This window comes from Xenia sp. Carnegie-2017, unplaced genomic scaffold (genome assembly GCF_021976095.1).
Source record: "Xenia sp. Carnegie-2017 unplaced genomic scaffold, XeniaSp_v1 HiC_scaffold_16, whole genome shotgun sequence".
Taxonomy (NCBI): Eukaryota; Metazoa; Cnidaria; class Anthozoa; order Malacalcyonacea; family Xeniidae; genus Xenia; species Xenia sp. Carnegie-2017.
This window is the reverse complement of record NW_025813469.1, coordinates 3,850,577-3,868,876: the sequence shown is the minus strand read 5'-3', so window position 1 is coordinate 3,868,876 and position 18,300 is coordinate 3,850,577. Positions and strand designations below refer to the sequence as shown.

The 18,300-nt window shown below is 34.2% G+C and overlaps 1 protein-coding gene and 1 long non-coding RNA gene across 3 annotated transcripts; one reads left to right on the top strand and one right to left on the bottom strand.

The window, feature by feature from the left end:
- Positions 1–1,763: 1,763 nt before the first annotated feature.
- LOC124436334 lies at positions 1,764–17,514 on the bottom strand. Its single transcript, XR_006945325.1, has 3 exons — positions 17,502–17,514; positions 2,485–2,614; positions 1,764–1,826 (listed from the first exon to the last, which is right to left on the bottom strand). It is a non-coding gene; the product is annotated as an uncharacterized LOC124436334 (long non-coding RNA).
- Positions 12,495–16,283, top strand: LOC124436331. 2 transcript variants are annotated; one of them, XM_046986242.1, is made up of 3 exons: positions 12,495–12,703; positions 13,565–13,672; positions 14,674–16,283. In XM_046986242.1, the coding sequence occupies exon 3, from the start codon at positions 14,723–14,725 to the stop codon at positions 15,695–15,697; it is 975 nt and encodes a 324-aa protein (XP_046842198.1). In that variant the 5' UTR covers positions 12,495–12,703; positions 13,565–13,672; positions 14,674–14,722; the 3' UTR covers positions 15,698–16,283. The 2 variants fall into 2 exon arrangements, with proteins under 2 accessions (XP_046842198.1, XP_046842199.1); XM_046986243.1 differs by lacking the exon at positions 13,565–13,672.
- Positions 17,515–18,300: the final 786 nt, after the last annotated feature.

Genomic DNA, 18,300 nt, shown 5'->3' with positions numbered 1-18,300 from the left:
TATTTTAAAATCAAACTTAAGTCTTTTGTTAGAATATCATAGAGATCTGTGTAGGAGAAAGGTGCAGTGACATATTGGCCTCCAAAGCTATTTGTTTTGTCGCATGCTTTCACGCACAAACACACGCATGCGTAAAGGATAACATATCAGACACTCAAATTATGGAGCTTTTAGTTTATATCGTGATTTGTGATTGGTAAAATTTGGTATTACTAATTAGTGAGAGTAAAAAGGGCGGCAAACATTTTCTAAATAAATATCAATCTTTGGAAAACATTTCATCAATATTTTGTGAAAAAAGATACATTTAGTTATTAACACATGACATGACATGACAATGGCGTGCCGTGAGAACTAGGACCTTCGAATTTTTCGTTTGAGCTTCGATGCATCGCTCTCTTATTTCTGACTTAACGCAGCCAAAGAATATCTGAGAGTTTCGGAGAGCCTTTAGGGCAAACCCTTTACTGTTCAAGTACAAAATTATGAGTCTTAAAGTCATGCTTTGCGCGCTTGGTTAACTTCATTTTGGGATTCTAAAACAGCGGCTTTCGCATTTTGCTTTATGCAAATAAGTACACTTCATACGAAACTTCGGTGTGTGAAACCATAAGGGCTAAGCGAGCTAAGCATGACCTTGAGACTTATTCTCTAGCAGCCAACTGTATGCGGCGAGCTATTTCGTAGAAGATGTTTGCAATGTCAGTCCGTGCATGTCTTTTACATCATCTTTCAATATCTAAGGAAAAAGTTTGTTTTAAGCTCTAGTTTTGTCTTAAGTAGAAAAGGTGAGGAGAAAAGAAACTTGAGAAAACGAAATGGGTAAGCAAGAGAAGAAGCAAGTGAAAATTTTGCATGGCTTGAAAATAAGTATAAAAATATCAATGTTAACTAGTCCTATGGCTACAGCAGCAGAGGTGACTATCATGTTAAACAATAATCCCAGCTCACATTTGAACAGGTATTATAATGAACTGATCAATTGGTCCAGGCAACCAAAGTGAAAAGAGGCCCCTGGCAAGTATAACTGCTATAACTTAAATATTATAAGATTGTTCAACCAATCTGATTCAGGGCACACTTTCCCATCAGTATTTCCTCAATACTTCATGAAACACAATTTAAAGATAATGCAAAGTCAGTTTTTGCGAGAACTGACCATCCCAAACAGACTGCAATACAGCTGTATAAAATGCCTTGATGAACAATGATTTTATATTCTACTGGAAAGATAATAACAAAAGAAAAAGCTAGCCAAAAACTAGTTTTAAAAACATAGACTTACATCATTTATAATTCTGTGTTGTTGTATGGTGCGCTTTCCCTCAAATTCTGACGACTCCACTAATATTCTGTACATGGAACCACAGCCACCTAAAGTGCAGAAGTAGTGTTACAAACCTTTTCATTGAAACTGCTGTCCAAACATACTGTAGATTCAAATGTAAAAAGCATGTTAAATGCCTAGCTCCTTCAAGACCCCTAAAAGGTCAGGTACATTGCCTGACAGTTTTGATAGGGACAAGTTGAGTCAAGTCTCGAGTCCAAACTCTTAAGTAATCTTGTGTAGAAAAATTAAGATTTTTACATTTGCTGAAAACAGTTAAAGCCATAAGCAATAAAATGCAATCTCAAAGCAGATGCCTGTTGGTAAAATACCTTTACTCAAAAATATGGTTAATTCAAAGCATGCCTGATATGTCTTCTACTTCAATTTTGAAGCATTGAGATTTGATTTAATCTTTTCAGCTATCCGCTTCTTCTTCATTTCGGGCAATAACATTGGCATAGAATGCTTTCTGGCTTTTCAAAAGCAAACATTCAACCTATATAATGATTATAAACTACCATTTTATAAATGTGTAGATTAAAAAGTATCCTAACATCAACTAAGGGAGGTCAGTTTTTATCAATTTAGTAAAATAAAAGATAAGGGGAAGAACATCCATGCTTTAATTTTGTTCATCTTTAATCCATAGGCATCGCCAATCAGGCCCAATCACAAAGATATACTTGATTTAAAACGTCATATGAATAAATTTCAAACGTTTCTGGTTGAATATTACCACAACAAAAGACATGTCAAAAACTGACTTCATCTTACAGCAAAGCTATTTTGAGGCCTGTTTTACCAAACCAAAAATCTAATTTTTAGCTGTTCAAAATTCAATTACATACACCTAAGCCAAGCACGACAGGTGAGGTAGCCAACTCAGGACCCTGACAGTCTGAGTCTGACTTCGGAATGCAATCAAGAAAACGCGATTAAGATCAATGAAGGGCAAGATTGAAAGTTTTCCAAACTTGTAGATAAACACAAGAGTGCTCATATGGAGATAGGCAAGCGTTGATGTGTGATAGCGAAGCAAAGAAATCTTTGCTCAAGACAAATTATGTAATCTAACTCAGGACAACTGGACAAGTCCCTTCAGACAAAACATATTTGTATCTTTAAAAGTCAGAAGCAACATGTCGTGCACAAACCTCTTTCTTATATAATCCCAAACGATATTGGTGTTTAAATGGTAAAACTCGCCAAGTATTAAAATAAAACTTCCCCAGTAATGTCGCCATTCGATATGAAATTTTGAAGTACAAATTATACTTCTTTCCTCTTGCGCAATTGCCTTTGCTAGCGTAAAGGCACAATCAGGGCATTATTATAACATTTGTACAAATTGACTGACACAATGATTTGACGTTTTACAATTAGTGTCGTCGGTAAATATAATATCGCCATAACGTTTATCAACAATAGACAGAAATTAATCATTTTTATGGTGATTTTAATCGTGTTACCAATATTCAACACATCCCTATATGCTCACGAAATGCTTTGTATTGATTTGGAGTTAACTTGAGGTTTCCTAGAGATTTTCTCAAGTTGAGAGTTTCAGAAAACATTATATGCCATTTTGATTTGCTGGTTACCAATCGTAACGAATGCAGTCTTAAAAATATTTTTAAATTCTTCATTTGATTAGCTTATTATTGATATAGAGCTCTCCTATTGTTTAACTAAAAGTTCAGGTAGATCTCTTGTTGAAGTTGTTGGGAACATCAATTCAAGATATTAATATCAAGTCAAGTTGACAAGATCTACTACTTAATCTACAGGGTTGATGTCGGCCAATCAGCGAACACTTATATTAAGAAAAATACCCATCGCTAAAAGTAATGCTTGCCTAGCTTAAGAGAAACTAAAAATTACTATTTTCCTTTCGAGTTACAAAAACTTGTATCAAATATGAAATAGGTCCCTGCATGTTGTAATGAATTAAAAAATATAGAGAGCTGAAAACGCACTGAAAAAATTTCTATTATTAATCTTGGTTGACAAATACATCCTCCGTGTTTTCTCAACCTCCTTCTCGTGATTTATACTTTCTAAGAGGCTGATTACATGGTCCCCGGGCTAACCGACATTCAGCGACGTGAGAGAATTTTGAGGCATTACAAAAAGTCAAAACTGCAGCAAGTTACAACTATTGTGAAAAAGTATAGTACAAGTAAAGTAGAGTATGCGGTGAAAGTGCAGGGAAGAATGAATTTTATGCAAGGAATTCTCTCAATACCTAAACATACAAGCAGCAACGTCGTAAGAGAGATAACAATGGCAAATGGATGTGGTATCCACAGGCGAGGAGGGGTGAAATTATACGTTTTGATAGCAGTGAAATTTATCCCAAGTATAGAATATATGATCGTGTGTCTTTTGCATTTCATGTGCCAGAAAAGAGATATTTAAGACCAATGATTTGGAAAATTCATTAATTGTATCTAAAACTCTAAGTTTGTAGCCATAATTCAGTTAAGGATTTTACAGTGATTGTTTAATAAATTGTAAACGAAAGCATATAAGCTGATTTCCATCGTTATGGATAGTTTGAGATGTAAATTTTCAAAACGTGACATAGACATTTACAATTTGTATCAATATTTTAGTGAATACCAATCACAATATATCACATTGAATCAACTCCCTGTCTCATTGACTACTGGTTCATTGTGGATATTTCGTTGCCATATCGTTTAAACACAACTACGGTATTATGACCGAGAGCGCATACTAAACTTATAAATTTAAACAGGTTCTTTCTTATACATCAAATTGTTCAAGAAATATATGCTAATTTTAAACACTATATCTACAATCTGATTTGCATATTTGACGAAAACAGTTTTGTTTGAGTGAAGATGAAACTCGCAGTAGGGCAAGTCGTAGCACGCAATGAAATCCAATTTTTCTGTTGTTGTCTTGCAACTCGATCCAACTATTCGTTTGCGAAAATGCGTACGGTGTCTAATATATAATATATAAATCCTAACACGGTTTTTTAATATGCACATGAAAAACTTGTGACTTGGACGAGATTTGAACTCACACCTTCGGGATACTAGTGTCTAAACCGAGGTACGTTTGGGAGCACTAGAGATTAGATAAGTGCAGGTCGACCGCAGGTGGAGAGTTTTCACAGAACATGTCCGAGGTTTGCGTATGCCAGTGCAAGCATAGAAAAAATCTTTTATTTCTTTTATAAAGCAACACTAATGCGAAACAAATGTGTTTGTATTTCAACGAGCATTGATGATTGATTTGTAAATTCTATTTCAGATCATATCGACCTGTACAAGCTAATGCAAACACAACGAAAGACCAATCAACGCACGGGTTGTATTGTTTTTATTTTAGGAAAATAAACTATGTAATCCAACATATGACTTTATAGTTGAAAAAATTCAACTACATGTGTGTTAACATATCGGACTTCTTAGAAAATGATATCGTATATTACTTCCGTGTAGACAAATGTCAATATAAACGCTTCTGTAGACCAATAAAAAACATTCATGTGGCGCTAAGCAATGATCGTCAGTTAGGGAGAAAATACGAAAATATTATTTTCCATTCAGAGTTAAATGTCTTGAAAAAAAACTTGTATTAAACGAGATTAGATCGGTGCAAGTATTAATAAATTTTAAATGTGAGTGGAAACACATCGTGAAAGCTTTTAAAAGAATTGGTTGGTACATCCTATAGCTCATAAACTTTTCTCATTTTCTCTCAACCACACCTCGAGGATCATATTTTAAGGATGCACGTAACTTGTTTAGGAATTGTATCAACACAAGATCATTGAACATTGTGAAATAGTTTAGCCATGGCAATGTCACAGATAGAATGGATTGACGGTATGTGCAACAGTGGCGGTATAGAACGTATTTGCCCAAAACGACACGTACAACAAAAGAGTGGAAGAATCCTGAATGGAATGAAGGATTTGATGGAATTGGGAGTACGACTACATATCAGACTACGAATGCCCTTTTCCTTACCCATGGCCAAATGGTAACCATGAACCAATTCTCGACGAGCTCAGCACAGAAGAGCTGGATATTTTGCAGTCTTTCAAACAGCAAGGATATCCAATCGCAATCAAAAATCTGGTACATTGCACAAATAATAAGGATAGTGTAATTACCTCTCACGGCTTTATAGGAGGAGAAAAAAAGATCAACGAGACTAACGACGAGGACGTCTATGCTGATCTGTGTTGGTGGGCTCCACACATTGAAGAAGATGATGTCAATAATTTGCAAGATCACATGGAAAATTGTTTCTTAAATGCTTTGATCACGATATCAACATAAGGAATGACATTAAAGATCAGTTTGGAATCTCCTATGCGTGTATTCTAAGAACAGACAAGGCAAAAATGTAGCCATTACTTTCAGTATTCAATCGACGATTTGCTTGAATATTATCAAGATTACATTGACGATGAGAAGATGGAGTTTCGAATATTGGGAACCTTTGCATACACAACAAAAGTAGAATACAACGTTCTAGTATGCAGTGAAAGGGGAAGAATGAATTTTCTCAATACCACACATACAAGAGAGCAACGTCGTAAAGAGAGATAACGAAGGCAAATGGAAGTGGTATCCACAGGCGACAGGAAAGGATGAAATCAAGCGTTTTGATAGCATGAAGATTTTCCCAAGTATAGACGTTATGATTGTTTGTCTTTGCCTTTCATGTGCGAGAAGGAGAGATATTTTATATCAATAACTTGGGAACACATTTACATGAAATATAATCGGAGATTTCCAGTGATTTAAAGCAAGCTTCATCACGTTACTATCCAAAACAATAATCTATTTACAGACAAATGATGCGGAAGAAATCTTCAAGTTCAAAGACACAATTCTGATCAAGATTTTACAGTGATCGCTTTGTAAATTGTAAACAAAATTGAGAAATCAGCTGAGTAAACCTTAATGATAGTAGAACATTTCCAAGCGACCTACGAATTTTAAAGTTAATCATCATTGTGACCAGGGATATACCGAGCGGAAAGCGAATTCTTAATATAAATATCAGAGCCCAGCAAAGTGCTTTTAAAAGAGCCATTTAATACAAAATAACATATAAAAAAATATTTATTTATAAGTGTAACGTTTCGTCTTGACTCTGAAGACATCATCAGACGAGTATTAACTTACAAGTATAGAGGTATATATATATATAATAGCTATTTACATAATATTAAATTACATGGTGGGATGAAAACGTGATAGTAAATATGGGATAAGATGGTATGACGTGGGATAAAGTAGAAAAGAGAGACAAAAAGAAACACAAACATTCACAAAGTATACTGAGTAATCATCATTTGTAGGTAATAAAGGTCTGTGGAAATTAAAATTTGTACACATCAACTCGTCGAGAAGCGTACGTTATAATATTTTCTTTAGACCCATAAAACACATCATATGTATGTTTGACAGTTTATAAATATTGCTACTACACACTTGGTTTGTTATAACGTGTAGAAAATGCGCACACATTGGATGAAATACAATCTCAGTGACAAAGACAAACTCAGACCGCCACACACCGCCATTGCACGAGCAACGCATGATTTCTATAATGTATAGACTGCTTAACTTACAACAGGAACTTCAAACAAGTATTTCAATAGTTTAGAAATTTCAATAGCAATTTAATAAATGGAATCAAGCACATAGTTCATATGATCAATTTAGCTTTCGTTTTTTATATATTTTGGAGAAGGAAAGTCGCAATAACAACCAGGAGCTTGGGAAGACGTAAGTGCTGGTATCTATTCACCCACAACTTTTGGAGTGTGACTCATCGTTTATACTATGTTTTTACAGCTGTACTAAATTTTCCAATTAATGAACGCGGGAACCATCCAGTTTCCGAGGAATTTTAAACGGTCTGTAATGTCAGCTTACAAAACAAAATTAGATGCGTTTACTTTCACGTGTTTACAACGTCATTTAAACATTCTGCCAAGGGCGCAGGAAACCTGTTTAAGTTGCAGGAGGGGGCATAAACTTCCAGGGTACTTGTCTAGTGAAAAGGGCTCACAACGTTGGTGCGAATTATTTTCTACTGTTAAAGTTACCTTACTATGCTAATGACTCATAAAAACAAATAATACATATCCTTTGTCATAAAAATATTGATAAGACTTATCCACGTTTTAAAAAATTTTTCTGCCAAATGCCAAATCGAATTCCTTAATTTGTTTGTGCACATCGAGCAAAATGTAATAATATAAAATAACTTGTGAGAAACCTTTCCATAAAATGAGATCTTTTAGCAGATGCAGTAGTTAAAAGGAACCAACAATTATATATATGCAACAAAGAAGTATTAGATGCATCATGATTAAAAGTGTCATTAAACCGTATGGGTACAGCTCATGCAACTAAGTAGAAGCTTTTTAAAAGAGTCCTCATCTAAAAAAATTTGACTCGACAATTTTCTGCAACAGAATAACAAGTGTGACACGTTACACGCATGTTTTACGTAAGCATGAAAAAATAAATGAAAGCTGTAAAATAATCGTTGAGAAGTCGCTTTTCAAGAAAGTTCTCTTTCATCCGTAGTAAATCAAATAAATAATGAGATCAAAAGGTTCTATTATATAAACTATACCTGTCGTGACAGGATGGAGTCTGCTTACCAATGTGTTTCTGCCAAAATGAAACATTATCTGCCAAAATGAAACATATTCATCCATACTGCTCTTCAACAATAGTTTTGTTTCATCATTTACCAGTTATAAAACACTGTCTGATTTTTTATATACGTAAATAAAAATGCATGAAACTATTACCTACTTTCTTAGAACAACAGATGACATTTACACGCATTTGAATCAGTTGAAGTTGTTCTGAATACCAACTGTAAAGGCATGATCTCTTCTCACGAGTACGTCGTTACAGTTTATGCCTGACTATATACGTAACTCTGAAGGAAGACGTACATTATTTCCGTGTGAGCAGAAGCCAATCAGTATACTGGCTGCTGTTAGTCAATAAGTAAACATTTGTCACGCAAAAAAAATTCGCCAGGCTCAGCAACATTTCGATATAAACAATTATTCCTCCTGGGTTAAAAATAAGAAGTAGTTTGCTGTATGCAGTGATCAATATGAAATAAAATTAGGCTTGAAGAGCACTATAAAAGCTTCTTAAGGATTTGATTTGTACATCCTATAGTACATCTTTAATGCAAACCTATTGTGTACATATTAGTTTAAAAGTACATCCTCTTTTAATCTCTCCACCTCACTCCTCAATGACTATATCTTTAAAAGCACGCAAACCAAGCTATTATTTGTCGTATTGCATTTGCATTCACTAAGCAAAATAAATTAGAACACAACTCATCAATTGCTTAAATCTTTTTCTTACTAAATTCATAACTAATGGCATAGTTGTAAAGGTACTTTGAATTTAAAATTAGAGATTATAATAAGTTTTACCCAATCTTCTTTGACTCGCATTTTCTTTCACATGGCAGAATCAGGAAAAAACATGGATAAACGGTATAGGCAAGCATGGTAAAGAACTTATTTGCCCAGGAAATCATGTTAAGCAAAGCGAGTGGAAGAATCCTGAATATGAAGTTGGAAAGGTGGAAAGCACATCTACGTCTCAGACTACGAATCCCCTTTTTCTTATCCAGATGAGATCCAAGAACCAACTCTCAGTGAGCTTCACAAAGACAAACAGAATATTTTACTGGGTGCTAAACAGCAAGGACATAGAATCCCAATCGAAAACCTGGTACATTGCACATCAAATAAGTGCGGCATATTACGATCTAATGGGTTTAAAGGCGGGGAAGAGAAGATTAACGAGACGAGCGATGGGGACGTATACGTTTATCTGTCATAGTGGAGTCTAGCATCCCTCCATACGACAGTTAATGATCTGCGAAATTATAAGAAAAATTGTTTCTTTGGTGTTGTTGATCCGAACATCCCCAACATGGATGAAATTATAAGCAACTTTGGAACCTCCGCTGTGTTTCGTGACTATTCTTTCGTTTTTCCGAAATTCAGTGATACCAGTTATTCAAAGCACGTTTTAACCTGTTAATAACCAAAACAGTGATCTGTTTGAAAGCTAAACTTCTTTAAAAGAATCTATTAAGATGAAAACGAAGTGCTAACATAAGTTTGCAATGAGCTTTTCGTGAAATTAAAAAAAATTAAAGCCGTTTATGAATAGACATCGCATGCTACTAATTGTAAATCGCTTATTTCAAAACGACATAACATTTACCGTTTGTATGAATTTGTATAGATATTGATCTCTATAATTAATAGCTTTCATTTTCGACACATCACCAAATATTTACATACGTCGTTCGACTAGTTCGAACAAATTCTTACTTTAACACGACAGATCTCATATATTAAATTTTTTAATCAAACAAGAAACGGACAAACCACCTGTTTTTTAAAAATCCAATAATGAATTGCATGCACATGTAATTAGGAAAAATTATACGAAGCACGTAACTACAAACGTTGTTATGGCAACATCACTGATTGCAAATGCCCATTCCTCATCCATCAATTTGGCAGAATTAGTTGAAAAAAATTTTTCGTTCGAAGTAGTTGATGAAGCTCAAATTTTAACTCTAGGAAACCAAAGTTTGTTTTGTGCGATGAATTGACTTGGTTGTCGAATAATTGAAGAATATGAATGGAACTTTTTTCAATCATTTTATTGTATTTCATTTGTTAAACGTAAATACTCGATTTTCGCAGCAAGCTTCTTATATTCATCAACATTCTATCTATAATTTTATTCGTCATTGCCATAAATTCAATTTACTGTGTTTGTTGTTTCTATTTTCAAATATGTTTGTCTGGAAAAAATTCTTCGAGTTTTTTTTGCTTTCTTCGGTTTAGGAGGCTAAACAAGCATGGCTGCCAATGCCAGAAACACTAAGGAACAACTATTTTCCCAGGAACTCATATTTCTTATAGTAGAATTTATTTAAATTGTTTGATCAGTAGCATGCAACAGAAGTTGCCACGTATGTTTTAACTTGATTTACATAACAATTTCATAGCATAATGAGTTTCCTACTACGAGATAACATTTAACTTATATATTTTTAGTAAACAAGGTTCTCACAACTTTCATTGTCTATCGTGACGACGTTACAGTTCATAATGAACAAGCTACGTAACAAGTGTTTACAAGTTTCTCTCGAGTTCTCTCAATCTTATTCCTCGAAGACAACATTTTCAGAAAGTACACAGCGCGTTTTGCTATTGCTGAGCTCTAACTACAGTCAAAAGGTTTACACGTCTAGAAACTATTCAACCAAGACTTATTGTTGGTTGGAAGGTATATGCAATACTGGTAAAGAACGCATTTGCCCAATGAGTCACATTCAACAACAAGAGTGGCTGCCTAAATGGAATGAAGAATTCAGTAGACTCAAAACTTACGATCACATCTCTGACTACGAATGTCCTTTTCCTTTCTCAAGACATAAGTCTGAACTAAAAATACTTAGTTCAAATGAACGGATAGTTTTGAAGTCTGCCAAACAGCAAGGATATGCAATCCCAATAAAAAACCTAGCACATTACACAAGCAAAGAAGCTGATATAATTAGATTTAAAGGCTTTCTAAGTGACAAAAAGAAGATTAACGAGACAAGTGATGGTAGCGTATATGCTTATCTCTCCTGGTGGAGTCCAATATTCGACGAAAATGCTATCCGTAATCTGCAAGATCAATGAAAAATTGTTTCTTTGAAGTGAATAATCGCAAACTCCATGACATAGATGTGATTAAGAATCAGTTTGGAATTTCTGATGAATTCTTGCCTTATACTATTCGCAATCAAGGTAAAAAATGTTCCCATAGCTTTATTTACTCAATCGATGAGCTAATCGAATCCTATCAACAACATGTTGGAAAAGCTGAGAAAATCGAGTATAGAATATTAGGAACTTTTGCGTATAAAGTTAAAGTTATGCACAGCGTTCTGGTATGCAGTGAAAGCGCGGGGAAGGATGAATTTTCTCAATACCCACTCATAAATGAACGAAACAGTGTCGTGACGAGAGACAACGAAGGAAAATGGATGTGGTATCCACAGGCAACAGGAACAGAAATAGTGCGTTTTGATAGCAGGAAGATTTTCCCTATGTATAGACGTTATGATTGTGTGTCTTTTGCATTTCATGTGCGACACGGAGAAATATTTAAGACCAATGATGTCGATAAACATTCAAAGAAACTTAACAATTGACCACTTCAGTAGTTCAAAGAATCTTTTTTCTCACGTCTATCTCTAAACAATGATCTACTTATGTGCAAATGGATGCCAAAGAAACCTTTATAATGAAAGCAATGATTCTATCAAGATTTTTACAGTTTCCGTTTGGTAAATTCAAAAATACATGAAGCTGTTTTTGATTGACATTGTATGATTTCAAAAGTAAATTATTTTAACTTAAAATGACAGGCACTTCTAGGAATTGTCTAGGAGAAGCAATATCTCAGTCATTGAATCAACTGGCTTTCGTTCTCCGCATATTTCAGACAAGCAATTTGTAACGCACGAACACAAGTAACTTTAATATTTAAGAAGTTCATGGGTTAAATATTCTGTTCCAATGGATCTTAAATATCATCATGCTCAAAAAGTATGCTAAGTTAGCCATGCAACGTCTGTTATTTAACATACGAACAAAACAAACCATTTGCGTTCATTTTCACTTTCGCTTTTATTTTGCCATAATATTGAACATGCTGCAAATACAAAACAGTGCAACTTTTCATATTAGTATTAATTTCCAAGAAAGTTGGTCAAGGCGGCAAGATCATCGCATTAACAATTGAAATTGTTAGAATTTCATAGCTGCAAATACTAATGTTATTTATCACATCTCGTCTAAAATTATTAGCATAAATATTTAAACTTATAGGAAATTTGAAAATTTACATTTTGATATAGTATCAACGGAAAAAAGATTACCCTATGTATGAAGAGTCAAGACCTTCTAGCAAAAAGTAATTTGGAATTTTATATCAACGGAAAAAAGATTACCCTATGTATGAAACACAATAATTCCAAACGCAATTTCTGATTTTAAATTTTACTCAAAGGATGGACAAGCCAAGGAGAAACCGACAAACCACCTGCTTTAAAAAAGTCGCATAATGAATTGAACCAATCATAAGAATTGGAATCATTAGTTATTTAACGTATATAGACGCTTTATATTTAAGTCAAGTTTCCTTCCATTGAAAATAAAACTTCGAGACAGTTTCGATCCTGAGAAACTACAAGATCGCTGGAAGAAGCTACTGTCCAAATTTTGGGAAAGCTTCAATGGAAAGCTAGGTAGGAAAACCATGCAAAACAAAAAATATTGTTGACCAATTGTTTCGTCGAGGAAAATAGCAACGTTTTAAAAATTTAGGAATAACAGAGAACAGATGACAAAAAGCATTAATTTGGTTGAGGATGCGATTGTATATAGATATAAATATATTGTTAACCAATGAAATACCCAACAACAGTAGGACTTCGAATGCAATTCAAAGTGATAATAAGCACAAAATTTTAAACAGAGAGTGTTTGTTGTTAAACATGACAGAGAGTACAATAGTTAGACTACGGTGAAATTTGCCAAATCTTCTGAAAGATTCATAAAGGCAAGAAAGAAGTTTTTTCATTTACAGCAACATTTGATGTTTCACGCAGGAAACTTAAAACTATCCTTACAACAATAAAAATTACAATACTTTTTTCCAATAGATACATGCATACAAAAGCAAATCGATCCGTGATAAAGACCAATTTCATTGCTACCAAACATTACAAAAACCCCTCTAATATACAAATATTGTGTAACATCGTCATAATAACACACAAATATGAATATGTGTACGTATATATGTATGTATATTCAGCAACTAGAAGTCGTTTTATGTCCTACAATATTCGAATACAACTGGTGTCTAATGGTGTAATTTTGATATCACTGGGGTTTGGGCATGGATTTTAGATTAAAATTACAAAAATATGTTTAAAAAGTACTCAGGATTAAGATAATTTTAAGAGTTTCTTATTGTAGTAAGCGGTTGTTGCGTTATTTGCATGACTATTTAATCCTATGGAGCTTTTCTATAGCAATTCTTTACATGTATTAAAATTTAAATTGATAGAATTTAAAGTATTTGATTTACTATATAATTGTAGCATTCATACATGACGATTGTGTTATTTTACTGTAACCCTATGAGAAAGTAATAACTGGCCTATATCTATTGCTCGTGAAATAATTTCGACGATTACTCAATTTCAAAGGTATGTTCCGGTAATAATATAATTTATACTATGAACGATCCAAGAGCATTTTACGCGATTTCCTTTGAAGTTTTTTTAAAAAAACTCAAGTAAATAAAGTTTTCATTGCACTATGAGAAAACAGACTCATTCGCAATAATCGCCGAAAATTAAGATCACCCAAACAGAAAACTAAACAGTAAACAGCAACAAAACAAACCAGCTCAAAGATAAAAGTCTCGGTAAAGAACTAAATGACGTCTGACATAAGAAGTGCATGTCAACGTAACAAAAACAAATAAATTCCATTCATTAACCTAATTAACGACAATATTTCTGCTTCTACAAACTCGGTAACATTCTGACGACTCTAAAATTTCCCTCCATGACTCTAACTTAAAAATTGTAAGGAAATTGTTACGATCATAGTCGTTTAATTTGAGGTATGTCTATAGTCCTAATGTGCATAATAATGGCCGCTTTACAGTTGATTTCACACAAATTTTGCCAAATTTTCTGAGGTTGGTTGCTGAGTTGCAAGGTTTACACCAGTGAATTTCCGATAGTGGCAACAAAATTCATATTAATTTCCAAACTTCAAAACAATCTTTCAAACTTGTACATGTCCATGTACACTCCACAAATACGAGTACCTTTACATTTACAACCACACTCACCACAGAGTCATACTAAACATGAAAGTCACAGGTTTCAATATCGTTATAAATACATTATATTAAATTATTATAGCCTATATATCGGTTTCCAGAATACAACATTAAAAAATAAGATCTAGAGCTGTTTCGTCTTGTCCCCAAATAAAAAATCGTTATGTAAAGTTAAGGAAAACTGACGTCATAACACAAATTTGAACAACACAAATTATTTTCGTAATTTATATGACCATCATTCTGAGTTTGATACGTTCGCTACGGTTATTTGAATGAACATGGATGTAAAGTCATAAACTCGAGTTACGTCAAACTAACGATAAATTTGATGTTATTGACTACTTTTTAAAGGTTTGCCGTTATTGAAAGTAGAGACGTTTCTGCGCATGACTTCTTTACAATGAAGAGAAAGCACGGCACAATGAAAAAGTGGTTAATTGGGGAAAAAGGTGAGAAAGGTGAAGAACGCATTTGCCCAGAGAGACATTTGACCCAAATAGAATGGTGTTCTGCTTTGACCAAAGACTTACGAAGCAAGAAAAAACGTCGTTATGACTACATTTCTGATTATGAATGCCCTTTTCCTCATCCCATCAATATGACAAAATTATGGAAAAAAGGCGTTTGTCAAACGCAGTGGAACGCCTTGCAGAAAGCAAAACAGCAAGGCTATGGTATTCCCATTGAGAAATTGGCGCATTTCACGAGTGAAAAAATTTCGAATTCGATCATTGAAGACGGAGGTTTTCGAGGTCAAGAGAAGAAAATAAACATGAAAAGAAAGCGAGATGTGATTGCCAACCTGTCATGGTGGAGTCCAGTTTTCCCTGACGATGTCCCCGAAAAACTGCAAGACCACTTAAGCAAACACTTGTCCAAGTTTGCTGAGACAGGGGTGGACGATTTTGATGGCATAAGAAGTCAGTTTGCAACATCCCAAGCGTTTCGAACAAGAAAAAAACGCCATAGGAAATGTTACTTTCAATTTCCCATCTCGTCAATTTTACGTCACTATAGAAATTACATAGGACTGGAAAACGATGTCCAGTTCATTATCCTTGGGACCTTCCTCTACGAAAACGAAATAATGCACGCCGTCCTAGTATGGAGCAAAGGAATAGAAGGTCATGAGCAATTTTCCAGATATCCAGTAATACCAGAGAAAGGGAGCATCATAACAAGAGATGATAATGGTCGTTGGATGTGGTATCCACAGGCAACGACCAGAAAGAAAATCAAACGATTCAAAAGATTCTCCAAAATTGATGAGGATGATGTAGAGCATGCTCTCTGGGAAAACGTGGCTTTTGCATTCTATCTGCGTCCAAACGACGTGTTTAAAGTCGATTTAAAAGGACAATTGTGCACTTTATAATAATCTCTTTTTCAAAAAGGATAGTAGATAACAAATACCGAGTTCTTAATTTATTTCTTCCAAATACGATAGAATTGTGTGATTTTTGACGCACAGAAACATATCACAGTATTAATAAATTAGTAATGGACGTAATGCCAGCGTTCCTATACGACTGTTTACGAAGGTGAGAAATTAAGAACGAATGGTCGCCAGTATGGTAATCTCATAAGCGTCACACTCAGAGTTTGAAAGAAATCATTAAAACCATGATCGAAATTAAAACAAAAGAACTTTTTGCAATGAATCGAGAGCAAATGGTGTGTTTTCATGACTTGAAAACTGCTATGTTGGTAGATTACTTCAAACTTCTCACTTTAACCCTTTAGCACAATAGTTATTTTTTTGCAATAAAGGATTTAAAATACAATTTCAACTAAACTTTTGAAAAGAAAACACCGGTACTGAGAAAAATGTTTGAACTCGAGCACTTTCAAGCACATCTTATTAAATTGAAGTACTTTTAAGGCTTTGAATTTTCCAATTTAAATTCAAGGACATTCACGTTTTGTACTAATCCATCTAAGACAAAGAAATTGAAAAAAAATCATTTTCTTGGGTCCTTCTTCTTACATGTGTATTGATATGCTTGCAGTTAAGTCAATTCCAAAGATCAGGTAAGTACTATAATATCAAGTTATTTGCTAGCATTTAGAATTTTCAAAGTACAAAAGGCCTAAGAGTAGGCACAGTAGGGTTCTTGAGTAGAAGAGAATTTCATTATTGAATCGCAACAAACATTGTAATAATATGTTTTACAATTCTCAGTTATAAAATTCAAATGCATTGAGTACCATTAATGTTTAAATTTATGAAGTCACATTCAAAACATTGCTTTCACATGTAAAAATTTCACACTTTTGACAAACAAAAGAAATGCAGCTTTAATGTACATGTCGAGAAATGTGTCATGACAGTAATGTTGTATAATTAAGTGTATATCTTAGAAGATTATTAGATAATGTTGTGTATTGAAGTGTGTATCTTAAACGATGACTTGGTTAAGTGCTAAACATTACACTTGAATGGGTTTTACTTCAAGACACCTCATTCTAGTTTGGCTTTAGTCTTTAAAAACAAATTGACATCGCTTCTATCAATGTGAATCAAAAAATAATTTTCCCTCTAGTCCTTTTCATACAGAAACACAAACATCAAACCTAATGATGTCAACAATATAAAATATGAACATCAACCAGAAAGAACTACATATAGTTTTCTTACCATATTTCCGCAGAAACAAGAAAAATGACATTGATAATGCCAACAACATGGCGACAGCACCAACAATTTCTTTGGTATAATACTCTCCTGTGTTGTTCATTGCCTCGATTGTGTAAAGAAACGAGGCTCTGTATACTAAAATCAATGAAACTGAATATTTAAAACTTTAAGCATCCTGTGTATGAACTTTGAACTATTTTGATCTCTCCCACAAAAAGGCAAAATATTTTGGCGTTTTCAAGTGAAAGAGAAGTGAAATTTATCAGATAAAATATCAACAACTTACTGGCAATTTTGTCTTTTTTACTAAGTTCAGTCCATGGTTTTTTCTCTTTTCCTGCAAGAAATCCGTCAACTCCATATCTGTCCATTTCAATAGGATTGTAGTGTTCCAGTCTTGGTGGAGTCGAAATCGCTACTTCTTTATACCAGCACAGAACCACCCACCAGTCACCCATCTCGTTTACTTGGCATTCTTTATACAAAAATCTTCCATTTACAGCAAAATGAAATTTTCACTCATCATATCATACAATAAAACTTGATCCCACTGCCTTACATTCCATCCTTAATGGTGTTTGTGCCCACAACAACCGTTCCTTTCTATTTGTGGAACGAAATATTGTTTTCTTTACAAAAGCGCCCCCAGACAGGTTTGCTTATTTTAACTTAAGTTTAATGATAGCAGTAAGATTTATTTGATCTTTTGTTACAATGTTTCATCATTTAAGACAGAAGCAGTCGTTTTCAGGTTGTATTCGCATGATAGGGCAGGCGAAATGTTGGTCTTTCGTTTTTGTTCTTACTCTCTCTTGTTCAGGGCGTTGCTTGTTCTTATTTGGCACCTTTGTTTCTTTCTTATAATTGAGTACTGAAATCTTCATCTTAAAATGATCAAAGTCCCGGGAAGTGCGAGAGAACAGGGTTCGTGTGATGGATAGACGATATAAGGAAGAAGGGTAAAGAACGTATTTTCCAAGGAAGACACGTTCAGCAAAGCAAGTGATAGAATCCCGAATGGAATTAGGGATTCAATGGAAAGTGGAAGCACATCCCACATCTCAGATTACAAATCCTTTTTTCTTATCCAGATGACAGCGACCAGCCAAATCTCAGCAAACTTCCTCAAGACAAACAGAAGTTTTGCTGGATGCCAAACAGTGAAGATATCAAAGCCATGTCAAAAATCTGGTACATTGCACATTAAGCAAGGACGGCATAATTGGATCTAAATAGTTTAAAGACGGGACAGAGATGATTAACGAGAGGCACGTTGAGTAGGACGGAAACGTATAGCTATCTTTGTTGGTGTAGACCAATATTACTTCCAAAGATTGCCC